Source organism: Thunnus albacares, chromosome 4 (genome assembly GCF_914725855.1).
Source record: "Thunnus albacares chromosome 4, fThuAlb1.1, whole genome shotgun sequence".
In the NCBI taxonomy this organism is placed as follows: Eukaryota; Metazoa; Chordata; class Actinopteri; order Scombriformes; family Scombridae; genus Thunnus; species Thunnus albacares.
Window position 1 is genome coordinate 33,781,964 of NC_058109.1, and position 26,386 is coordinate 33,808,349.

The 26,386-nt window shown below is 41.4% G+C and overlaps 2 protein-coding genes and 1 long non-coding RNA gene across 6 annotated transcripts in view; 1 reads left to right on the top strand and 2 right to left on the bottom strand.

Moving 5' to 3' along the window:
- Positions 1-1,799, bottom strand: part of phf2 (PHD finger protein 2) — a 43,275-nt gene extending 41,476 nt beyond the window's left edge. Inside the window, exon 1 of one of the 2 annotated variants that reach the window (XM_044349085.1) lies at positions 1,436-1,799. In XM_044349085.1, coding sequence (XP_044205020.1) covers positions 1,436-1,533 — 98 coding nt within the window. In that variant the 5' untranslated portion in view covers positions 1,534-1,799. The remainder of the gene's footprint in view (positions 1-1,435) is intronic. The other variant, XM_044349084.1, reaches the window with a different exon arrangement.
- On the top strand, positions 1-6,709 carry LOC122980767. The gene is made up of 2 exons (XR_006403081.1): positions 1-1,496; positions 6,553-6,709. It is a non-coding gene; the product is annotated as an uncharacterized LOC122980767 (long non-coding RNA).
- On the bottom strand, positions 3,935-26,113 carry LOC122980764 (constitutive coactivator of PPAR-gamma-like protein 1). 3 transcript variants are annotated; one of them, XM_044349086.1, is made up of 17 exons: positions 25,349-26,112; positions 23,587-23,833; positions 23,410-23,492; positions 19,808-19,936; positions 17,980-18,070; positions 16,876-16,973; positions 16,518-16,765; positions 16,177-16,267; positions 15,872-16,093; positions 15,482-15,653; positions 13,970-14,219; positions 13,656-13,770; positions 12,696-12,905; positions 7,855-8,056; positions 6,766-6,904; positions 6,574-6,670; positions 3,935-5,607 (listed from the first exon to the last, which is right to left on the bottom strand). In XM_044349086.1, the coding sequence occupies exons 1-17, from the start codon at positions 25,820-25,822 to the stop codon at positions 5,293-5,295; spliced, it is 3,183 nt and encodes a 1,060-aa protein (XP_044205021.1). In that variant the 5' UTR covers positions 25,823-26,112; the 3' UTR covers positions 3,935-5,292. The 3 variants fall into 3 exon arrangements, with proteins under 3 accessions (XP_044205021.1, XP_044205022.1, XP_044205023.1); XM_044349087.1 differs by lacking the exon at positions 25,349-26,112 and adding an exon at positions 25,156-25,339; XM_044349088.1 differs by lacking the exons at positions 3,935-5,607; positions 6,574-6,670; positions 6,766-6,904; positions 7,855-8,056; positions 13,656-13,770 and having other exon boundaries at positions 12,767-12,905; positions 25,349-26,113.
- Between the last annotated feature and the right edge of the window lie 273 nt (positions 26,114-26,386).

Genomic DNA, 26,386 nt, shown 5'->3' on the forward strand with positions numbered 1-26,386 from the left:
CCAGCTCAGGAGCCTGAATCATTGTATTTTGTTGTAAGCAGGAACTTATGAGCAAATCCACTTTAACATACTTTCTCTTTACAAAATAGTTTCTCAATTTTTAAAAGGGGGCAAACCTTTAAGATTTAAATTCATAGAATTTCCTATTGTACGACACAGTAAGGAGCAGCAAGCTGATGTTAGAGAAGAAGAGAATATATGACGGTTCTTTTTTTACATATTGTCGGTTGTTTGGTTTAGGCTGATGCGTGACTGGAGGTCATGGCTTATCCCCAGCATTTAATTCAGCACTACATAATGTGATGAGGCTCCATACAGCCCAGGCAACCAGGGGGGGGAGCATTAAAGGGTTAACGTTCAGGCGCGTAAATACTGTTGGTTGCTCTGAAGGGCTTGTTCACCAAACCAAACACGATTAACAAAATGATCTGTCCCCAAGAAGACATCCAGAGTGCAGCCGAACAGCGTGAAACATGCCAAAAACAAAGACGAGTGCAGGGACAACTCCAACAACAGGAGGGAAATACGATGATAACAGGAAATATAACATGATGATAACTACAGGAGGGAAATATAACATGATGATAACAGGAAATATAACATGATGATAACAACAGGAGGGAAATGTAACATGATGATAACAGGAGGGAAATGTAACATGATGATAACGGGGATTTGGCGGAGATCATTACAGCTTATGTACGGCGGGGAAAGTGATGAGCGCCGGTGGACGATAACGTCTACGTTTAATCCCGGTTAAACAAAACAGCCATTAGCTATAGCTGAAAGTACAACACAAACCAGCTCACTGAATGTTAATAATTGTATTCTTTCCCCGCTACAGCTTAAGGACATCCAACACGGGCTATTGTCAGCCATAGCTGCTGCCTGGCAGGAAGGCTGAGCGGGGCTGAGCTCAGACTCGGGTCGTGATTTTCAACCGTGCTGTGTAAAAAAACACCCGGTGAAAGCCACGAGAACGGTTACGATGTGAAGACATTTACTGACAATATACGCGAAATATCAGCCAGACCGCGGCTAGGAAGAGGGGGAATGAGAGACAAATGAGCAGCGAGTGTGCCGAGGCTTCCCCCGCTGCCGCCGCTCGTTAAGCGGTAAGGGGTTAGTTTGGGGCTATGCGGGATGTTAAATGCCCGTTCATTACAATTAATAGACGAAGCCCGCACCGAAATCACTCTATAAACATGTTTAAAAGGGGAATCTGTTTTGTGTTATTCGCGAAAAAATGTCACAACCCCGGTCGGCTATATTTAACTCCGCCTTCTTCTTCTTCTCCAAGCGGCCTCTCTTCAGATGTAGACGGGCGACGGAGAGCCACAAAGCTGTCAAACGCACCGAGACCTCGCCATTTTTGTTTGTTTTCCACAAATGCAAACCGCCACAAAAAACACCTCGGTGAACAATCTGGCCTTACCTGCCGTGGAACCAGTCCTTGCAAGCATCGCACTCGATCATAAACTGGGTCACGTCGTAAGGTAATCTGCAGATGCAATATACTGGTACAGTCGCCATGTTCAATTCACAACTACGTCGGGATAGACTGGGGGGGCTGCAGGAGGAACAACGTCCTGCAAACAATATGCTCCAATATGATCTTCCCCAGAAAAAAAGCCAGGGGCAGTCCCGCCGGACACATGAACCTAAACGCACATCTCCATCACACCACGGCCGTGCTGGCGTTCATACGGAGCGGTGGAAACGATGGAGGCTCGTCGTAGCAGGCTTTCCTGAAATGCATTATTATTATTATTACTATGTGCATGCCCCCTGGTGACTGTACGGCACCGAGGCGCTCATGTTAGCAGCCACGAGAAGATGTAGCCTCGATGTCACTGCGAAATAAATAAATAAACAAATAAATAAATAAATAAAAAATAGATAAATAAATAATAAAAATAAATAAATAATCATATAATACATCAAATAAATAAATACATAAACAAATAATATAATACATCAAATAAATAAATAATAAAAAAAATAGATAATAAAAAATTTATAAATACGTAAATAAATACATTAAATAAATAAAGATGAAAGTTACGTCAGGGAGCAAGGTTTAAATGAGCCAAGCTCAATCAGATGAATGAGTGTCCGGATCAATATTTACAGCTATCAGGATTGTGTTTTTTCTCACTGCACATTTGAATGCAGCAGACTCCATCCAACACGTAATGTCACCAAACACAAGCTTTCTATTATTAGCTGATGAAAAATAAAATGAAAAAAAAACAACTTACCATCAGCTAAGTGCAGATGTACGTAATTCTTTAGCTATTATATAATTCTTACTTGTTACAATTCATAATATATAACCAAATTGAGATTTTAAAAAAAGTGCAACATAATAATACAATACAATAATATATTATATAACCAGGCATAGCATTATTTATTACATTAAGAAACAATTACTTACAATATGTAATTACAGAAGCAATTCATTTTTGTCAAATATTATGAGACAGTCTTTGTCGTTTTTTAATAATCTTTTTATAGGGGCAGGGTGACACCGGGAACAGTTCATGAACATTTAGGGGCTTATTATACAATTATACACATGTTGGGTTTTTTAAGATTCTGATTAATTAAATGTTTACTGTTTGTGTCTGACAAAAAAAGGAAACAACTTAATAAATGTAAATCAGATAGGATGGCATAAGACACCTGGCAGTGCTGGGAAGTCTCTAAAACACCTTTTAGACCATGATACAGGGAGATAATATATACATAAAATATAATTCTGCAGTTACTTTAATGAATAAAACACAAGACTTTTGTGTTTTGTGTTGTCTTGTTTTTTTTTTTTTTTAAAGTCTGGTCAAAAATGTCTTAGGTGGGAGGGGTGCTGCCGGTGCACTCATCACCTCACTGTTTCTAAAATCCTGGCTACAGCCCTGTATAGAGGATTGAGTATTATTCATTACTGAAAACTGATCTCTCACACCTGTAGCTTCACAATGATATTCACAAACACGCTTTGGTCTTTAAAGAGCTCTAGATTTCAAAAGATCCTTCTGCGTGACTGCGTTCATTCGCAGAGACACAATAGTACAGCAGAAAGAATTTGACAGATTTTTCAATCAGCTAATGAATTAGTTGAAGAAAACTTGTGGCTCATCTGGAGAAATGTGGAAAGACGGCTTTGAAGAAAATGGAATTAACTGTGTTTGTGTTGATAATAGGTCTGCAGGTCAAAGTTTACTTACACCCATCAGTTTATAACATCAAGTATCTTTTATTCACATATGCAGTGATGTAATGGTAATTTAGAGGCGGGTAAACTATGACCTGGATCATCATTTTGAGATTAATCGCCATGTAAACAAACTATTACTTTATGCTTTGTCCATATCATACATATTATACTGCATTGTTGAGTCCTGTAAATTAAAAATAAAAATGACCTTTACCTAAAAATGACATTAACTTTTCAGAAATGATTTTTCCTTTAATAAAATGTCATTTAATTTGTATTAGTTTAATATTACAGACCACTGTGTCAATTAACGTGTGTAAAGATTTATAGCTGGTAGCTGGTTGACAATACAATCCCAACTCAAGGTCCACTTACTAGCTTTCAACCATATCAGTCTTCATCAGTTTTACCAATTATGATGCTGATGGATGGTCACATGCAATTTTAGTAACCATTATTTAATCCATAGCACCTTTTTTTCCCCCAGCAGATCCATCTCCATGACAACAGAGCAAACTCAATTGAATTGAAACCTTAAAAGTCATAATTTCCTAATTTTGCCTGTTTGCATTTAGAGCAGATTTAATCACTCTGCTGCCTTTAAAAATGCATGCAGGGATTTAAATATGCAATATGTCAGTGAGCGGGAAAAATGTGAAATATTAATGCCTACATGCTGTTACTGAATGACGGGATAAATAAACAAACAACCAATAACTTGTACTAAAAGAATATAGTTTTATTAAGCATTGTAGCCAAGTTGCCTTCAAATACACCACACCACAATCCGTCAACATTCAACCAAACCCAACAGCAGTTCATTCTTTTACAATCCACGAGTTAGGAAGAAAACTCTGATCAACTTACATAGAAAGTAACCTATTTAGCTTTTGCAGGGGGGGGGGGGGGGACTGGGGGGGGAATACACCATTTTTCTGATCACTAATGAAAGATGAAAAGCTTCAGGAGAATTATGTGGAAATGTTAAATGATGGTGTAGAAGTAGAATGAGTGTAAAAACAACACAGAAGTAAAATCTCAAAACTGATCACTGTGTGACGGCTAAAGTCTTAATCGGAAGGTGGAGCACGAAAAAAAAAAGGGGGTGAATCTGATTAAAGCTTTTTATGTTTTTTTTTTTTTCTTCTTCGGATATTTGACTAATGCAGAAAACAGCAACAGAGAACAATATAGTATGAATACACTATTTCAAAGTGGCTAGATAACATGTTTTTTTTTTTTAATTAAATGCAACAGAGGTCAATATCACAAAAAATTTCAAGGTCAGAACAAATCTGTTACTAACAGTTAACACCTTTTATGGGCTATCACTGATATTAGCAATTTCTTAAAATTTGCAAATGGGCACAGTACTCGTAAAGGATGAAAGAAAAAGGACAACATGCATAATAATTACACACCTGTTCAACTGCGAACCATGCAGAAGGTTTTTGTTGAAGCGGTAATACTACAGCCTCTCCGTTTGAATCAAGAAACCCAGGAGTATCGGGATTTGACGAGATGTTTTTTCGAGTCTGATTTTCTTGAAATGTTACTTACAGCTAAATGACTGAAATTGTCTGGAGCTCGTCTGAACTAATGTGGCTGAACTAATGAAATAGCTGCTTGAGTACGAACCAAACAGAGATCGATGACTTGAGGTGGAAAATTTGCGTTTTGACTTATTCTCTTTATAAAGTTTGGTTTTCGTCAAGCAGTTACCGTGACAACACAAAACTGATAACCGTACTATGGCTAATACATGATGCCAACTACTTGAAGAGTATCAACCTATAACAACTAAAATATTTCATGAAGCTTTAATATTCTGATGGAAGGAAAAGTACCATTTCATAAACATGTAGAAATCTCGGTGACGAGGGAGCGAGCGACTCCTTAAACTAGCATGTGTCATATATCTCATACGCTTGTGTTTGCTGAGAGGGATCCGAATTTCATCTCCTTTCTCTGTCTGAGAGGAAAAATGTACATTTACTGTAGGCTTTCCAAATTTCCAGATATTCCTAATCCTGTTCCATCTTTCATCCTTCACCCTCTCTAGAAAAATAGGCTTACTCTTCTTTTGAGACAGCGGCCTCCAGACCTTCATCTCTATGGCAGCCGCTGTCTACATTTAGTGCATTTAAGTGAGGATTAGTATTGCACGTCTTGGAGTCACAGCTAAAGGCACTTTCAGGTTGGATGAGAGCCGTGTGTTCCTCTTTATCTCCGTTCAGCTGGTCTGGCTCTTTGTCCTCTACGCCGTTCTCGGCGGCTGAGCCGTCGCACGGCGCGGGGGAGGATTTCTTCTCTTCCGGCTTGGGCTTCTTTCTCTCCTTCACTGCATCGTGTCCAGATGTATGAGCAGGTTTATAAGCAGGCTTATTCTGGTACAAAAGGAGACAAAAAAGGATTTGAAAGTGTTGCCAAATAACACAATTACACTGCAACAGTGACTGTGTGGATTCTTCTTAAAAAAAATCATGCGCAACACGGACAAAAGACAGATGTGGGCTGAAAGTCCTGGTGACAAACAGAAATACCGAAGGGCAATGTAGAAGTTAATTAGCGGGGGTTTTTAACCAGCACAAAGACCTGCTGAGAGGCTGTTTAGCTCCGTCTCATCCCATGCTGAAAGTTCAAACAATGGTTGTGTATACTGTTGTTGCGCTGTAATTACACAGTGAAAAGAGCAACAGATGTATTTTGATCTTTGTAAAGGACATTCAGTCTATGTTGAAGCATAACAACAACTGATATGATTATTCTGTATTGTTGAAAGAAATACAAGAAGGCTTCAGCGCTACTATATGTGCACTTCCTCCTCCTTCATCTGCACATCACAACACTGACATGACATCACTTGTGGATATTCCTGGTTCCTAATACATGAATCCTTATGTTTTGGGTGACCCTGTTATCTTTCTATGAGCACCACCTTCAGGGAAAAATCTAGAAATTTACTGATCAGGTGACAAACACCGCAGCCCGGTCATAACTGCAGCATTTGACATTTGTACTCACACACATGACACATAACATTTCCTCACGTACCGATACTCAGAGGAGGGGTTCAAAAATAGTTCACTGACGGAGTACATGTGTAGGAGTATTCAACATGCACACAATTTCAAACAGATTTAAAAAGGCAAATGTACACACATTTTCCCCTTCAGATTTCTGTTTCTGTAGCTTTTAAATATAGACGTTGGCAGATTTAGTAACATGAAAATCAGGTCAAATTTGCACACACAATCTGTGTGTAATGAACTGAAAGTATGAATCATTATATCTGTATTGTGAAGTCCTACTTTTTTTCCCCTCATGTAAAGAATGATTCATCGCAAACTTACCAGGTACACTCCCTGACTCTTGAAGACCCGTGCATGGTACCTGCCTCCCCGACCAAACGTTCGAATGACGGGCGTGGAGATCACTCCTCTCGGACGACTGCGGGAAAACGGAAACAAGTCCACGTTACAAGTACAACTAAACAGTAATAGATATAACAGATAAAGTACATCATATCTTCTTTCTGTACTCACCCTCTATTTGGTCCACCGACAGACACCACCTGGACAGGGAAGCCTCCTCTTCCTCGGCTGCGTCGGGTACCGGCCCACTGACCCACCACAGTGCCAGCGATCTCCAGCTTTCCGCCCTGTGATGGGATTCCTTGGAGACCTCATAAAAAGAGGAAGAGCAAACAGTTACAAATGATAATCAGTGACTGTGCATCTATGGTATTACACCACTCTCTTATCATATATAATCATACATAATACAAGGTGATATAAGGTGTTTTCAAACCTATATTCGGTTTGCTTTTTAAGACCTTTTTAGTACCACATAGAGTACTATTTAATACCTGATTCACAGTCATACTGGTCACAGAATAACAAACTGTAGGGACAACTGGCCTTCAGTTATATATTAAGTACATGAATTTAGATCACTCAGCTGTACCAATAATTCCTAATGGTGCTGACTGAAACTCCACAAAAAACAATTAAACAGCTTCCTGCAGCACCGGTCTCCTGACAACCACGTACAAAAAACCTGAACTAATGTGACTGTCTATAGCAGGCAAGAAAAGGCATTCAAGACATTTGTAAATTACATTGAAGACTTTTTTTATACCTATTAAAGGACTTTCATTAAGGGAACTGAACTGTTTAGTTCTTTCATCTGCATCCCAGCATGCAAAGTGCACTTGGCTACTGGAGAAGTTGAGCTTAAACTGGCAGGTTTGTGGTCAGGGCAGATGAAGGTCGGATCATGTTCCCACCAAAAATTAATTACTCTAGAATTCATCTGTGAGCGGACCAAGATCACTCCATCTAAAGGGTGCCTATGAGCTTGTTTTGGTCTGCACTGAGTACAATGGCTGTGTTCAGATCTGCCTAAAACAAACCTGATTGAACCAGACTTAACAAGTTTGAGAACACCCCATGTTCACATCTTGGTACCTGATTTAAGACACAAATACAAAACCTTTCCCACCAATTTATGCAGGGTTTGGTTAGAAATGTCAAATTTTAAACTAGTGGAATGTATGAAATGATTTTAAGACAAATTATTTTAAGATCACATATAAAATTAAATGGTCTAGTACCATTTACAGCTGTACTCACCCGGCATCACCCTGGTTCTCCCCTGAGGTGGCATCATAGGGGGCGGGGGCGGGTAAAAGGAGCTCGTAGGGGGGTAGAAAGGCATCCCGTGAGGGGGTGGAGGCGGTGGTGGTGGGAATGGAGGAGGATGAGGTGGACGAACAAAGTTGAGACCTTCCAGGATGCTCTGACGCATCTTCTCCACCTTGGCGACCAGCTCAGCCTAAACAGAGAGAAACTGATCAAAACCACTGCAGGTTAACAGCTAACGCTACTGTAAGACTGGACATTTCTGCTATTTTTCAGATGGAACAGGTGCGATCTTTTAATTCTGCCTATCTCTAATGTTTATCTGTCTCAGTGTGAGAGGAAACATCACTGTATTGGATCTTTACAATTGTGGCTCAACACAAAAAACTCAAGTTAAGTCAGTGCTGTTATCAATCTAAAATCAGCAGTTAGAAGACGTCTGATCAATATCAGACTATCGGCAGCGTTTAAGTGTCTCTTATTTATTGAACAGACTGGTGCATTTGCTCAGCTGTGGGCAAGGCCCTGGTAGACAAGGAAATGTTCCAGCATAATAATAATAATAAGAGTTGTTTGATCATATTTTTATGGAATTAAACCATTATTCACCTTGCCTTAGTTCTACTTGTTGACATTTGAAAGCTAAATACTGGTGGAAACATGATTCATTAGCTGAGATACAAAAGATTAACAGAAAATGCAGGAAGAGCTTTTAAATGAGGTATAACCCAGTGTGCTTCATCGGTTAATGTATTTGTCTGATAAAGACCTCATTTACGGTAGGTTTTAATATGTGCATCAGGATGTCTTATCTGGATAATAATGCCTGGTGATGCAGGTGTAAATGCAGACAAACGCATTTTAATCAGAATGTCATTGGATCATCCAGACCACATCTGGATTGTGATCGTTCTCGGCCGGGTGTAAATGTAATCTTCGGGTCAGCCTGTTCTATTCACTTACATATTCCTGTCACATTTTACAGCGGCTGTGGATATAGATCAGTATCATCCAGGCTGCGCGCTCCTGCTTAGGTCTGCACCAATCAGACTGTTACTCTTTGATACCTGAACTCAGCATGCCTCAGTGGAATCATCTCTATGGAATTTTATAAACATCTCTGGTCCCTTATCTCAGCCTTATTTTTCAAAATGATCTCCGATATCCTCCATAGTTTTAAAATTCCCCACCATATGAATACTGCCCTGATTACACAGTGCTCCAACTACAGCTCTATATCTTTAATAAACACTGATGTTAAAATTATAAGCAAAGTTTTGGCATTAAGACTGGAATTTCATCACTTGTGCACCTGGATCAGACTGGTTTCATCAAAGGGAGACATTCCTCAGAAAATATGAGAAGACTATTCAACATAATTTATCTAGATAAAACCAAAACTGATACAGAGATTAAACATCCTGCCATTACTTGAACTCTAGATGCTGAAAAAGGTGTTTGACAGGGTAGGCTGGCCTTTTCTCTCCACCTCCTTAAACCATTTTGACTTTGGCTCCTACTTCATCAACTGGATTAAGATTTTATATAAAGACCTTCAGCATCTGTAATCACCAATTGACAATTATCTAGATCGTTCAACCTAAACAGAGATACTAGTAGATGTATCACCATTATCACCAATACTTTTTGCACTTTTCATAGAACCACTCGCCACTTGGAATAACAGCATTTCATACATTAAAACCCATTCACACCTTCGTAAAATCTGTCTATATGCCAATGACATCTTGTCTATCTAACAAAGCCCTCAACCACCCTCCCGTCAATCCACAGTCTGATGAACAGCTCTGACAGGGTTTCTGGCTACTCCATGAACTGGTCTAAGTCCGAGATTCTGCCTCTAAACCATTTAGACTAGGGTGCGGAGGTTGGCGACCTACCCTGTAACCACACAACTCAACCCATTAAATACCTTGGGATACATGTCTCAACAAACCCAAATGATATATTCAAACTCAGTTTTACCCCGTTACTACAGGGCATCAAAAAAGACTTGGATAGATAGATGGAATAAACTCCCACCCTCTTTAATTGGCCACATTTCCAACACCACTTCCAAAATAAACTACTTGCCATGACCCTTGTTCATCCACCCCTGGGCTGGTTCTCCTCCCTAAATTCAATAGTCAGTGCATTTTACTGGAAAGGCAAAAGGCCCAGGATCAAAATAACCGTACTCAAAAAACCCAAACAATATGGCGGGGCTTGATGCACCAAATTTTTACCACTACTTCCTCTGCCACCAGCTTCAGTATATCCAACACTGGACAAACAACTCTAATTCTGCCTGGCTTGATACTGAACAGACCATCTGTAAGAATCTCCCCATTCAGCATATTGCATTCATAGAGAAACCAGTCAAACCCACAACTGCTTCAAATTTAACACCATAAATATCACTTTCAGTGCCCGGTGGAAAGCAAATGACATACTTAACTTTAAACCATCTCCTTCTGCTCTCACCGTTATCTGGAATAACCCTGTGTTTAAAATCAATAAGGAACCCATAAACTTCCCTGCACCCAAACAGAGAGGAGAAACCAGCCTGGGGCACCTTTTCAGTGACGGACAGTCCCGATGGATCATGGTCCTGGACCCCCCTTTTTATGGATTGCGAGCTTCTATGGGTCGTGGTTGAGGATCCTGTGTTACTGTGGTCCTGCTTGACGCTCATGCCTGCTATTATTATTATTAGTCATATTTCTATTATTGTTGCAGCTAATACAATACAAGGTCCTGCAGAGAGTACACATCACCACTCGCAAAATGTACCTGATGGGCTTCACAGACAGCAACACCTGCACACACTGTTTAACTGCATTAGACAACCACTTCCACGCATGGTGGCTCTGCATACCAGTTAGGCGGTTTTGGTCAGAGGTCATGGGAGAGCTGTCTGAGATCCTCAACCTCAGCATCCCCCCCTCTTCCCTTCCATCTCTCCTCACTTAGATTACCACAACATCTCCAAACTTTCATTTTAATAGCATTAACCGTGGCCAAGAAAACCATATCACTCAATTGGACAGACAATGAAATTATTAATCAACTATTAGCTCAATCTGTTATTAGACCACTCAAACCTAGAAAAGCTCACATCAACACCAAAGGACAATCTGATCCCATAACACCTGCTCTCCTTTCCTGCAGTTCATCCAGAGCTCTCTCTCTCTCTCTCTCTCTCTCTCTCTCTCCTCACTCACTCAGATCTTCTCAGCCCCAGTATGACAACTCAAAATAACCCACAATGTGCTTGCTCAACACTGCCTATCATGACTGGTATCCTTCCCCTCCCCCCCTACACACACACACACACACTCTTATTTATTTATTGTGCTGTTTGTGTTGTTATTCAGCAAATACTTCTGGCATACTTCTGTTATCCACCTGTGGTAAATGATAAAAACTAATTTAATTAATTTAATTTAAATTTTTAAAAAAAGGAGTCATCTCTATGGAGGGCTAGGCATAACTGTGGCGCCAAAAACTGAGCCAGCTGCCGCCCTGACTTAATTAATGAATTTTAGGGCTGCAACTAACCATTATTTTAATTATCGGTTCATCTGTTGAATATTTTGTTGATTAATCAATTATTTGTTTAGTCTATAACATGTCAGAAAATGGTGAAACGTGTCGACCACTGTTTCCCAAAGCCCAAGATGATGTCCTCAAATGTCTTGTTTTGTCCAAAACCCAAAGACACATTAAGTTTACTGTCATAGAGACTAAAGAAAGCAAAAAATATTCACATTTGAGAAGCTGGAATCTTTTTTTCTTTTTTTTTTTTAATAGCACTAATGAAGAAACTGTAATTAATGTGTACTAGTGATTATTTTTATTTATTTATTATTGTAAAGCTTACGATATAATTAATGGATTGATTGTTCAATCTAATCTAAAGTATAAGAAATAGTAAAAATGCTCATGAGAAGTCTGAAATGAGTCAATTACTGTTTGCCTTTTATGCTTAATAAATTACTTAAACAGCTAATAATCAAAATATTTATCCATTAATTTTTTGTTGATGACTACTCAATGAATCCATTAAGTTTTTCAGCAACAATGTCGATCAATGAAAAATATGTGAGTGTTCAACTCATTAAACGTTAGACTTTTTACCACTCTGAATGCTATCTAACACCATACAGGCCAACGTATGACGATAAGGCCTACAATTATTATCAAGTGCATGAATTTATATCAGTCACCTAGTCATTTCATTAATTACTGTGACCTGGAGCCTGATGAGTGGTGTGAGCTACCTGTAGCAGCAGCAGTGACTGTCTGACTGCAACTTCGCTAAAAACGGTTAAAAGCAGCTTCCTGCAGCCTCACTGACAAACTAATAATACCAGTCAAGACCTCTGTCAATGAAACTTAAAGACTTTTTAACCTTCTACCGCCTTTTTTTGAAAGATCTGAACTCTGTGTGTTTTACGACTTTTCAAGACGTGCAGATAGTTGGACTGTTGAAGTGGTGAATAACCATCTGTTCAATATGATTCATGTGAAATCAGATGAGAAGGCCTCAGTATGCTTCAAACTAAGTGCTTGTCAGATTGTCTAACAACTTCTTCTCTCTTGGCCTCTTTTTTTCATTCTTTTCTCAGCTTCTTCTGTCACTTTCTGTGTGCAACGACATTAAAGTCTTTGAGGAAAGAAAGCTTCCCCCCGCCCCCAGCCTTGACCTGAGGCCGTTCAAGAAAAACTATTAAGACTTTGGCCTTCTGATGCTGTTGGACGACATGGTTTGTTTGAAGCATACTGAGGGTTGTGCTTTTCAGACTGGTGGGTGTTGACGATGAGGCTACCTGACCATCACAGAGGTCAATGAGCTGGGCCTTCTCCCTGTTGGCCCTGATGAGTTTACTCTGAAGCAGCTTGCCGTCGAAGAACATCCACGGGCAGCAGTGCTCCCAGGGAATCGGCTGTCCGCACGCGTCGTTGGCAAACAGAGCCATGTCCACTCCGCTCATGAACAGAGCGGCGAGCTGGACTCCTCGAGAGTCCAGGTTGTCGATCTGTCGGAGAAAAATATCCAGATTTAGAAAATGATCTCATTAAAAGAAAGAAAAAAAACAAAAAAAAAAAACAACACCGTGTTCCTCTAACAGCCCCACTGAGCATTCAGATTAATGAAGTGCAAAGCTAAGCACAGAGCAAGCGTAAGCAGCCCCATTCACTCCCGGCTGCCCAAATACAGCAGTACACATCCTAATCCAGCCAACACAGAAAGCCAGCAGACACAACCTGGATGTTCTGGCACAGCGGAGAGCAAGACAGGCTGACAGAGCTACACACAGACACAACACGAGGACCAAAGCGCACAGCTCGTGTGGATGGTTTACACTCTCTCTCTCTCTCTCTCTCCTCCTCTTCACCTTCCACTGAGTCTAAACAAGATCTCCAGTGTCTTTACAACTCGGTGCGAGACATGGAGTTGATAAACCATCCACACGTGGACACGAGAACCCCTCAAAGTCACTCCAAAGCTCTACAAAAAAAAATAAATCCATCTTTTAAGTAGCAAAGCTACGGCTTCAGTAACAACATGCTCGTACAAAACTTGTTGTTTTGTCAAGCAGGTTGTTTTTTGTCTTCAGGATATGACGAGTGTCCACAGAAACATGACAGCATGGAATCTAGCGACGCTCAGCCAATTCTCTCATTAGGAGCAGTTCAATGACAGGGTTGAGGATTCTGGTCGGGACATTCATGACTTGTGTGCGTTTCTTGGACACTCCTCATACAAAAAATCACTACAAAGTCACCTTCAGTTCCTGCAGCTGGTCAGGCTCATAAAGTTTAGGAGAAAGTGCTTGGGCTAGGAAAGCGTCAAGTTCGTTACGACGCAATATTCTTAGTCCTGGCCAATGTAACATAAACCTGAAGCAAAACACAGAAGGTTAACAGTGTTACAGATATCAAGAGACTGATCGACACTGTCTTTAAAAAGAAATCCTCACTCCCTTTCTAGTTCACACTTTTTTCACACTGGACTCACTTCATGAAACAGTGGAATCTACATCATCTGCGTGTCAGGTTACAGTCTGTGTCTGTGTAGTTCAGGCAGTTCTTTACTCACCGCAGCACGCAGCACAGCACCAGGAGGGGCGTGGGGACGTTGGCAGGGTTCAGCATAGCCGGAGTGTCGGAGCGCATGCAGGCCAGAAAAGCCCTCATCCTGCGGTTCTTGTCCTCCACGGCCTTCCCCAACCACAGCTTCTTCAGGTTGGGGCAGGTCCACTCCCTGAAGGGCAGAGCCTCCACCAGCTCTGGAGTGTGGGGAGACTTGCCTTTGTAGGCGGCCCACTCTTTGACCATGACATGTGTGTCTGAGGGAGGAATAAAGGATTCAAACACGTCGATGTTAGTATTTATATAAGACTAAAAATAAATTTAATGATGATGTATTGCAGTTTTTCTGATATTTGCCTATTGGAATATTAAACAGTAATAACATTTGAAATGCATAATATAGCATTATTTTGTATGTGTAGGTTTTATGTGTATAGTCAATCATCTAGAGCCTGTTTCAGGCATGCATTAAGTAAATGTGATGGTAATTTAAAGGACTAGTCCACTGATTTAGCATTGCACTGATATAACAATGTCAGACTCATGATGGACAGTAAAATAAAAGTAGTAGTAGTCTTCAGACCCAACCGGTGCTGACTCAAGTGACATCACTTGAGGCAATTTATCTGATATCACACACTTTTTTCACATATGCAGTATTACTCCCCAACGCCTGGAAACACACGCTGATGTGTAAAATCTGTGGAGTTCTTCTTTAACATTTGAGGTTTCGTTTCTGAATAAGTGTCCGAGTCATTTAGTCACGACAGCAATCTAACTAAGTCGGACCTGTAACGTTCCAGTATCACCTTCAACACGGCGCAGCGCTGATCTGAATGATGTTAGCTGCAGCACCATCAGTTAAACATGCAGAGAGATTAAGTGTGTGCGTCTTCTTCCGCCTTCTACGATCACATATGTATTGTGAAAGAGATGATCTTAAGTTGCTGTGGAGATTCTTCAGTCCATAAAAAAATATTTTTTGGTATGAAAATAAATTAATCTCCACATTTTCTGTGCGAGGAAAGTTTGATTTATTACTGCAGAAAGTAGCTGCTTGTGACGGATGCATCAGCTGCATTTTCCCTCTCGCTGTGTGATCTGCAGTTTTTGCAGAGAGCATGTGCTTTCTTTTGCATCCCAAAAAAGGTCAGTCAAAAAAAAAAAAAAAGACCATATGTGGAAAAATGAAGCTGTGATAAAGTTAGAGACCCTCAGTCCTCTGACGGACTTTAAAGACTTAGAGATATTTTTCAAAATATCTGTGATTGTTCAGTGTTTAGTGTCTGTGTGTGACCATCGTTTAGTGTTAATTATGATGGATTCATCTTACATAGTTAGTCATTTTCTAAGTTAAGAAAATTGGTAAAATGCCTTTACCTCTAGGTCTAAAAGTAGGACCAAAAAGATGCACCAATGAGACTTTTGGGCTTGTGATTTCCTACTTGTGATTTCCTACTTGTGATTTCCTACAGGTGACACAGAGACGTAAAAGGAGCTTTCTGACCACATGACTCACATTCAGGGAGGCAGTTCTTCCTCATGGCGAGTCTCTCAGCCTTCTTCCTGGCCTCGGCCAAGCTGAAGAGAACTCCGTAAACATATTGACGGATAGGCCGAAACAGCTGCACTGCTGAAGGCAGGTCTTTGTTAGCTTCATCTTCAATGGTGACAGAAAGCTTAATCTCTCCCTGCAAAGACACACTGTTACCTAAACAACGCCACAAACAACTCACCACAGATTCCACACACACACGTATGGTGACTGTGTACGCCCTGCATCACCTTTACCTACACATGTGAATGTTTGTGCTTTCTTGGAATGAATTTTTAATGATAGTGACATTGGTACAAATGTTAACGTATGAGCAGAAGGACACCGAACTATGTGTGAAAGCGACTGCCTGACCTTGGTGAGAACGTGGTAGATGTACGGGTACATAAGGCCCTTCTTGTGTCTGTGCTCTGCCACCCGCAGGACCTCTGGGGCCACGTCAGGCAAAGGTGGGATGGTGATGTCCATGTGGTTCCTGGTGGGCATGGAGAGCAGGGAGGGGATGTGGGTATTCAGGCTGTGGAGACCTCCAGCTTGTGATGCTGGGCTCACAGCAGATGTCACGCAGAGGTCAGCCTGAGGACAGAGAGAGGTTTAGTGACCTGCTCGGTTTCTGATCATCAGGTCTGATGTGTGCTGTTCCTGATGATGGGACTCACTTTTGTTTGGTCCTCCAGGTCCTCTGGTGTGTTTTCAGAATGAGCGGTGTTTCCGTTTTGTTCCCATCCTCCCTTACAGTCACTAACATGACTAGAACAACATACATATCAATCACTTTTGGCAGGGTCAACATGCCTCACTGATCATCATCTGTGTGACCGACTAGCTACATGTTTATTGCAACAAGTCCCCTCACACGTGGTTATATCTTGAGACAAAATACAACCAGTAAGAGAGAGTGCAGGCTGAGAGAAAAGGAAATGACAGACTGATCTCCCAGATACGGAGCTTCTCCATGAATGGAGACAGTAACAGAGAGAATAGGCTGTGCTGTACTCACTTGGCAGTCGTGGCTGAGCTCTCCTCGTTCTCTGAGGAGGAGGATGTGGAGGAGGCGAAGAAAGCGGCCTCTGTATGGTCGGGGCTGCCGGCCTGGCCCGGGTTGATAGGAGAGGACCTCTCGTAGAGCGGTGTGTGCTTCCCTTCGTGAGGAATGTTGCTGAAGCTGTTCTGTTCTGGGACGCTTTTCGCTGCTGAGTCCAGAGCCAGACTGCGCTCCGCCAGTGGCTCCGGGTACGAGTGCTGGACCTGAGAGAGAGAGAGGGAAGGGGGGGAAAAAAAAACGCAAACGTGTGAAGTTCTACTGAAGCGCCTATGGTAGATCGCGGTTGGACGGAGCGTATATATCGCGGTCTTACCCCGGGTTTTCCAGGCGACGGCACCTGTGGAATGTTGAGCGTTTTTGGGGATGCGTGTTGTGGCACTGCAGCAGGCACTCGCATGTGTTTTGGTCTGACTGTGACACACATAAAAAGGAACAAAAACAGATAGAGTTCGTTATTTTTTGTGTGAAAAAAAACCTCAGGAGAGCAAAACCCCATAAAAACTCATTAAATGTGCTGTTGTAATGTCAGCTACAGGTAGATACCACTACTCTTGTTTGACTCCCATTTTTAGCTAATATTTGTTTAAATGTTAGCATATTGATGCTATTAAAAGTCTGCCGAGTTACCTTTTAACAGTTCCTGTTTGCGGTGTAGCTGTCCATGTACAGACAAGTATCACTGATGACTTTGATACTGAAGAAAATGTACAAATATGATGATTCTCAGCCTCCTTTCTTCTCTAAGTGGATTCATGAAGGTTTACTGGTGATGGACATGGGAGATACTGATATCCTCGGTAAGTGTAAGTCACACTGAATGATATCTATGTGTTTCATATCTGTGTGTTCGGGTTTGACTGAGGTATGACTCAGAGAAGGAGCATGATTTTCGACCTCACACAGTATCTTTGTTTAACCATCAACTCTCCTGTGTCCCCCCCCCCCCCCGGGGAGGCTTTTGTCTTGCTGAATGTCCTGTCATGCCCTCAAGGTTAAGATATCGTCCAGAAATGTGGTAAATTACTGAGGAGTATGGTGTATATTTCTTTCCCCGCCTCACCTTGTGATAGTAATCCTGTCCCAAAGGAGCTTAAGACAGATAAAGATGTGAAGAGCCCACACAGTCACAGAAAAGGTCTAATCAGGTAAAATAAGTGAAAACATGTATGTGGGTTTAGAATGAGTGTTCTCCTCTGATCCATTCATACCATGTGGCGTTTTTGGTGCCAAAGGTATAAAGAGGGACATGCGACATGGTTCCCTAGCTGGACTGGTCCTTTTTTCATATCATCTGTTCCTCTTAACCTTTTTTTTTTGCATGTTTTACATACCAACTGTTCCACCTGCTGCAGATAAACTCTAACCAACAGTATTCAACACCACACCTACCGTGCAGCGTCATTCGAGACACACCCACCTAAGTGTGGAGGGAAGTGAAGGGGTCTGCTGGCGGCTGAGTAGAACTCCACTGCCTTCTTGAAGCGAATGACTTTGTCATCAGTGCAAGACTGAGAGAAGAAATAACAACAGCACAGTCAGAGAATAGGTTCACTATTTGTCCACAATAGAAAAGAACACTTCAGGTAAATATGGTGGTTAGATAATGAATAACTAGATAATGACTCAGTAGTGTACATACTCAAATATAACCTTTCCATCCTCACTTTATGGGCTTTATGCTGGTAATGAACTTTTCCGCCAGTATTATTCTGTTCCAGTACACACTGTTTTCTTCTTCAAACTATTTTTAGGATGCTATTCTTTGACTGATAAAACAATATACAGTCAAATTAGAAATGAGAAGAGGAAATGTTGACTCTGACACAGTATAATTCATGAATATACACTGAACAGTGTGTTGAGGCCACGTTATCAGCTTTTCTCCAATTCAGAGCAACACCTTCATGACTCATGATCCTCTGTTGAGTCTGAGGCCACAGTCTTCACTTCCATGATGTCTTTTGACTGTATATTTGGTGACGTCAACAAAACGGCCAAAGGAGCAAAAATGCAGCTTCAAATAAACGGCAAGTAAAAACTTTGTATATTGGTATTATTTCTTTCATCTTGTTCACTTTTTCACTGTTTACATTGATCCTACACTGCTGTACATGTTCATTTGTATATTTTGTGTTCTCCACTAATGTCATAACCGCTTCATGATATGATTGTGTTCATTCACATTGTAGAATCAAAGATTTCAGTTGGATTCTGCTCAGTGTTTTGCATTTTCTGCAAAATGCTGCGATTGCCTAAAAGCTTGATGTTAGCTAGAAATGAAGCTAACGACACTTTTAAAGCACTACATTTATAAAATGTCCTTTTCCAGAAAGTTCTGTGAATAAAAGTAAATCCCTTTGGTTTCCAACCACTGGTCTATCACAGGTATTTTTGGTTTTTAGAACTGGTGGTTGCTAACCGCATTCATTATGCTAACATGCTCACACTGACAATGCTAACACGCTGATTCTAATGTTTACCATTTAGTTTAGCATGTTAGCATGCTATCATCTGAGGCTGATGGGAATATCATTAGTTTTGCAGGTGTTTAGTCATGAACACAAATTGGACAAATTGAAATTTTGACCAAAACATGACACTAGATAAAAAGTTAAGGAATTATGGAAGTTATTACAATTCATCCTGTGGGGAACATGAATGTGTGAACCAAAATTTCATGGCAAAGTCTTTGCATCAGTTCATGGCAATCCATCCAATAATTGTTCAATGGATCAATAGTTGGTTCAACAAAATATAGCATGAAAATGATTCAATATCCATGCAAAACCATTCTTCACTTATCATTGATGTGTATTAGCTGATAGAACTGGTTTGTCAGTGTTTAAAAGCTACTTGTGATTGTATCATGAAAATGTGGTCAAATATTGACTACAGTCCAGTAAAAGAGCTGCTACAAATGTAATTCCTGCTTTTCAACAAAGATCATTGTAAATAATAATTATGTTTTAATCCCTTCAAGTTGTTTTACTGCTGCACCACTGTCACACATTCATTCAATTCACTGAAATGTTTAACAACCTGAAAATAGGTCAGCTGGTAAAAGTGTGAAAATCAGCTGCACACTAGCAGCCTGTTACTGATTATTTCAACAAAAAAATATGTGATCAAAACATCCTGCGTAATATCCATCATCTCTCCAAGACAACAACAACAGTGACTGTCCCACGTTTTAATAAAGAGCCAAAGTCACCCTGACACATCAGTCCAGCTGTTGCTCCTCATACCTGTGAATGCTTGAAGATGTCTTTAGCGATGGCCTCCAGGTCAGTGATGTCTTGGATGTTGCGGACGTAGTCAGCCACGGCCTTGATTACAACATCACATGGTGGGAGCACAAGCTGGTGGGCACGCACCTGAGGAATGATAATACCCTGAGGTCACAGCTGTCGAGTTTATTGGGATGATTTCAAATAGTATAAATAGTGTGAACAGAAAGGTCCTGCTGCTGTTTACAACGCTGCGTTTGCAACATAAATCTCCAGCGCGGTTCTGTTTTTAGCAGAAAGTCACATGTCAGTGCTGCTCCAACCAGGTGCCAATATGTCACAGATTGGATCAATATATTTATCATGTTTTCCTTGAGGATGTTTGAACCATGAAACATGCATTAGACCGTTTTATCTTCCTGAAAACTTATCTCTACATCCCCATCACACATCCCTCAGCTTCTGAGAGCACGGCCAATCACCGATGACCCGTTTATAATGAAAATCTATCAGCCAATTAAGACTGATCTATGGGTGTATCCCACACGTCAAAATCAGAGAAAAATCAATGAGCTGAGGAGACGAGAGAGGTTTTTAATTGCAGTACAAGGAGAGTTAATGTGTTGGTAATTTCCAGATTATTCACTGTCGAAATTTCTTTCTTCTCGAAGTTTCTACACACCAGAAGGTCTGAGTGACAGGTGTGAAGGATCAACAACTCTTGACTTGAAAAGAAAACCAAACATATCCTGCACGCTTCATACAGACAAACCTTTGACAAACAAACATTGTTTTATTAAAGTGATGGACTATGTGCAGGATTCTATGGTTTTCTCTTCTAATTTCCAGATTATTAAATATATTTTCATTTTCTTTCCCACTTTGAAGCTGACAACACAGTACAAAGCAAGCCTGGTATTCTAGTGAAAACTGGCTTTTTGATTTTGTCCCGTCATCAGAAACACAATTTGAATTTTACTACTAAAACATCAGGAAAGCCTCTGTAATGAATTGAAGATTCTTATTAGGATCTGTCATCTGCTTTTATTACTTTATCACCGTATGAGAGCTTCCCCCCTACAGCTGAAGGTCAGGACAGATATCCGGACACGTAACAGCCAACAATAAAAAAATCTCCTAGGAGAAATGGTCAGTACTTTATTTGTCATGCCCTCCTGTGATTGGCACACCTTGGATTTATCTTCCACCTGCTACAACAGATCCTCAAAGGTACCTTGTGGAGTTTTTGAACACTACTAATGCTATAAAGCAATATTTTTATGTTATAGGTCTCTGTTTTGGTTCTATCACACACACGACAGCGTGATTTACATCCTGCTATTGGTTTCATGCTATTCAGTCAGTGGCGGTAAAGACACCGACAAAAGTAGAAGAAACTGCTAGCCAATACACAAGGATGTGAACAATGCACATTCTACATATTTTTAAAAATTGCTTTTGCTCTGAGAAGGGAAAAGAATTCAATACATTTATTGGACCTCAAGGATAAATAATCTCTGCGGCCCTCTCATTACTTTCAGGCCCTGTTGTTGCTTTCCAGATATTACTGAGCATCCTGACCAAAGCTACACCAGGCTTAGCAGGTGTGGTTGGATGAATAAATTAATTGCTTTAGTTCTTACCCACTGAGAGAGATTAATAAGTAAACAACACGGGACAGCAGCTGCAGAATGAGACCGTTTCTGCAGAGCAGAGCGCCTTGAAATTTGAGCTTTTATAGCTTTATTTAGATTGCCACAGTCCTCTGGCTACTCAGTTCTTAAATTCCATCACATCCATCAGTTAAAATGAATGTATAAAAACCTGATAATTTGGCAGAATGATGAGCATAATTTTACTGGTTGTTTTCATTTGTTTAAAGGCTGATCGGGTGGCACTGATGTGAGCAAAAAAGACCAGTAGAAACCGGTGAAGAGTAGTGAGTAGTTTGTGTGTGTGTGTGTGTGTGAGTCATTCAGCAGTGGAATGTAATGTGTCAGTGTGGTGGGTAGTTCAGCTTCAGTCAGGCTTTCTGTTTAATCACAGCTAGTCATTTGAAAACTAACAGCTGAACAGTTTACACACTGTTTCCTCAAACTGTCTACTACTGCGGTCTTAACTGATGTCAACTGTGTGACTGAAGCTCGGTAATAACCAACACAGACTAATAATGAAAGTGATGACAAGTTTTATGCCAAAACAAGCCTCCTCTGTTGGTGTAAAGACTGGAAGGGATGAAATCAGCTTTTAAAAAAAAAAAGGTCCTGAAAAGATATTTTGTTAGTCAGCTGTCCTACATGGAAACACACATTTCTGCCAAGGTTCAGTATGTTTAGGTTATTTCACATTTCTGTATTTTTGTTTTTCCTCTGTGCACTTGTCACTCATTTGAAGTGGGCGGGCTCAGTTGGTTAAAAGATGATGTCACATACTTCCATGCACCAATCAGGATTTAGTAATTATATTTGAATCAGAATCTGTTGATAGTTGGGGTGTTGTATGTTTATGTTGCCAGCACTGTCAATCAAATCTGATCACACACACACACACACACACACACACACACACACACACACACACACACACACACACACACACACACACACACACACACAGGCATGAGGAAGCAGATTAACTAGTTTTTGAAAGTTAAATCTGTATAAATAATAATTACGTTTTTTTCCCTAAACTTTAGTTTTCAGGGGCTTTAAAGCGGTACACGTCACTACAGATTAGAGATTATAGTCTGATCTATGGATTTCCTGTTGCATGGATGTGTTCCTGCAGTCAAGTGTTTATTAAAAGGATACTCGATGATTTAGTACTGTACTGGCCAAAACCCTGTATTCTACATTTCCCATAATGCAACTCAAAAGCATCATCACTCAGGGGCAATTTGGTTGACAAAACCTCTCCAGAGCAACAACAGACAGTGCACAGCTGTTTTCAGGGGCTGAGTAGTACTGCTCATGATAAGAAAACTGACCTTCATGTGTAAAATCAGTGTAGTTCACCTATAAAAACACTAGCAGGAGATACACTTGACGAACAACGCGCTGACCTGCGGTTCTGTGGACGGCTCTGAACACAAGTGTGAACGCACCCGAGACGCACTGAGATCCGATCGCTCAGACCACATTCGGAGGTGGTCTGGGCTTCATGTGGCCACATTCTTTTTAGCAGTGTGTACGTGAACGTGTCCTGGGCCACACTGAAGGACCGCCTACTCAAGTGACATCTTCTGCAAAAGCCCGACTACTCATTCTAGCACCGACAGCGTCATATTACAATGCGAAACAACAAGAAGCCACAACAACCAAACAAAACAGTTTTGATTTTGCCCACACGTAAAAGGTCTTTTAATTTCTGGCCGACTACGCACAGGAAGTGCATTGCTGCCTCCCACCAGTTAAAAACAACACATTTGGTCTTTGCAAACGCAAATGATGTAAGTGTTTATTTGCATACAGAGCAGGGAAGTGAGATCCCATCACAGGTGGTCACTCAAGACGCATGTGGAGACATGTTCTAATGCACCAACGATGTTCACTGACGGTACTTTTGTTACTTTTAATTAACAGTCCTGTGATTTTAAAGAAATCAACATAGAAACTTTTTACCTTCAAAGATGCTAATGGATGCTCTGGACCGAGTAAGCTCCAGTGAAAGGCAGCCAAGTCTTCATCAGGCAGTATGTGATTTCCTGTAAAGCACATACATGAAAACACAGTTGGGTCAGATCAGCCTCCTCTGAACTCTCAGTACTATTTACATCGTGTCCACAGAGCCGCACCCACCTAAAAGTGACGCAAAAATGACAAAACGATTTGGGTTGAGATCAAGCTGCCGAGCTACTTCGTGCATCAGGTACTGGCTGGTGGTGAGGCTTTTGCCGTTGCGGCTCAGCTTGAGTGCGTGGGCGCTGAAGTAGTACGGGATGTTGCACAGAGCGTAGTCCGAGTCGTAGGCCACCAGGCCGTGGAAGCCGTTCTCCCTGCATAAGGCTATCACTTCCAGGTGGTGGTCCTCGATGCTCTGGACAACCTGAGAAGAGAAGACGTGAATTAAGACTTTATGCTAAAGCCTCATAATAAACCTCTTATATCGACACTCCAGCAAAGACTACAGAAACAGGATTATAAAGCTGCTCTGCTTGAGTAAACTTCACACAGCTGATTAGATACTCAGAGACAGAGACACAAATAATAGGCTATATACTGCAAGATATACATTTATTACTGACACCATATGCAGAATTTACCACGTTACATGTCACTGCATGGTCAAGACGATAATACCTTGTAACTGTGAGCTAAATGATAGATTCTTTTGCAGGGATGCACCAATTCCACTTCCCTGATACTTCAGCTGAGGGCATCTGCCAATCCTGATTCTCCATCCAACACCAGTGGTCTCTTTTTCCCCAGATCTAAAATCTGTATACCACCCTGATTTAAAGAATGTAACCGACAGCACAAAAACTCTATTTCATTAAAGATATCGACAAATAAGCTGTATTTAATGTGAATCAGTCGATGCCCGTTTGTGGATCAGGTATCTGATACCAATACAGAGGATCCATGCATCCATAGATTTTACATTCAACAATGTTTGGTAATAGAGCTGCAATGCTGCAAGTCAAGAAACTAAACTGCATGCAGAATGAGATTTCACCAAACTGTGATTTCATCCTTGACTACTGTACATACTCGGGTAAAAAAAAACAAAACAACACTTTACTGCTGTCCTCGTCCACTTAGCATCTATAAGCAGAACACGACTACAACTCCTCCTGTGAGCTGCTGTATAAACAGACAATGAATGACAATATAGTAAAACACAGCTGTAATAATAAATTGTTACCTATGTATGAATGTCTGTGCTTCGAAGAATACGTACAGAAGTAATATATAGGTCTGCAACTAGCAGTTATTTACATTTTCAAGAGCCAATTGTCTTATCATTTTGACGTCTTCTATATCTGGTTTTGCCCAGCCAACAGTACAAACCCAAAGATATACAGTTTACTATCACAGAAGACTAAGAAAGACAGCAAATATTCACATCTGACAGGCTGGAAGCAGTGATTGTTTTGGCATTTTCGGTTAAAAAAAAAAAATCTAAACGATGAACTGATTATCTGAATAGTTTCCAATCTTTTTTCTATTGATGGACTCCAGAGTGACTGACATCTACTTTCTCTTTCTAGTTCTCCAGTTAAATGAGTCTGTTACTACTATGCCAACACCTGGCCTTTAATTAATGATCAAACTATTATAATTATAATGTTGAGTACATGTATTCATACTGTGAGGTCATTTCACAAGAAACAGAATGAGTTAAGCTTTGCAAAGCAGGCCACTGACCCCACTGCTAACACTCATAAAGGCCGCCTGGTTAACTTGGCCCAGTGTGGAAACAGCTTTTCTGATGGGTGAAGTTGGCAGTGATGACATGGTGGGCAGCTAGCAGGCTAACCACAGAGCCTGCTCATGTCTGCGGGCTGTAGTCCAAAGAGGCTCCGCTCAACAGGCACTGCCAGGCCGAGGTTTCACTCACCCCGACGCGGAACCTGAGGAGCGCCAGTCGGATACAGTGGGCCATGCACACGGGAGGCAGGAACCAGACTTTGGGCGGTGGGGTGCCCTTGTTCTGGACGTGGCTCATGATCTGCTGGGCGGTCTGCCTGTCGTTCACCTGCCGCTTGACCCACTCGTGAAGACGGCCTTTCTCCAGGGCGCCATTGAAGCATACCAGGAGCTCAATGTTGCCGCTGAAGCAGGCCTTGGAGAGGGCGGCCAGGTAGCCGAGCATGTGGTTCCACTGGCCCCCGCTGACCCAGTCGGTGTAGAAGCCTCCGTAGAGCCGGTGGAGGCAGTTCTCCGCGTCCACCAGCAGCCGCAGGGGGCTCTGAGGGGGTCTTTGCCGGCCACCTCCAACCATACTCCCCCGGGCCAGCTTCTGGAGCTCCACTGGCACCACGGCGCTGGCGCAATGCTTCTCAATGTACTCTAGGAAACCCTGAACACCCATGCTGAGCTTATGTCAGAAGAGACGGAAACTTAATGTTGACTGTTAAAAAAGCGAATATTAGAGGAAAGTAAACCGGGGGGAGCAGTCCGCCTCTCCCGCTGACAGAGACTGACAGCCGGCTGGTAGCCGTGGATACTGCAGGAGGTGGAATAATTTCGAAAGAAACCGGAATAAGGCTGCTATTTAGACATCGTCAGATTTTGGTGAGTTGTTTTTGGTTCATGGCTGTTAGCTGCCATGTGTCGGGTCACGGAGCCATGTCTGAGGTTGAGTCTGTCCGCGGGGAGAAGGAGAGAGGCGGGGGAGCGGGTGGGCACATGACGACATGACGCACAGGCACGTTCAAAGGCACACGAAGGAACTGAGAGGGTTCACTGATACTTACTTCCGCGTTTGCTTTATTTCAAAAGCGATAAAGCCCAAACCTTCCCTTAACATACCACCACTCTGTCAACTGATAGACAGTAGCTCTACAATATTACGTTTCTGCACTAAGAGAAATTCTGTGATTCATTTCAGTTGATTTGTCAAAGAGGTCATTGTGTTATATTTGTCTGTCTGCAA

Excerpts from the sequence above, each read along its gene's own strand:
- LOC122980764 (XM_044349086.1), bottom strand. The coding sequence starts at position 25,822 with ATGGGTGTTCAGGGTTTCCTAGAGTACATTGAGAAGCATTGCGCCAGC. Across the intron at positions 12,906-13,655 it reads ACCAGCTGCAGGAACTGAAG|ATCGACAACCTGGACTCTCG; the intron begins GTGACTTTGTAG and ends TTTCTCCGACAG. Across the intron at positions 6,905-7,854 it reads GAGAACCAGGGTGATGCCGG|GTCTCCAAGGAATCCCATCA; the intron begins GTGAGTACAGCT and ends TCTTTTTATGAG.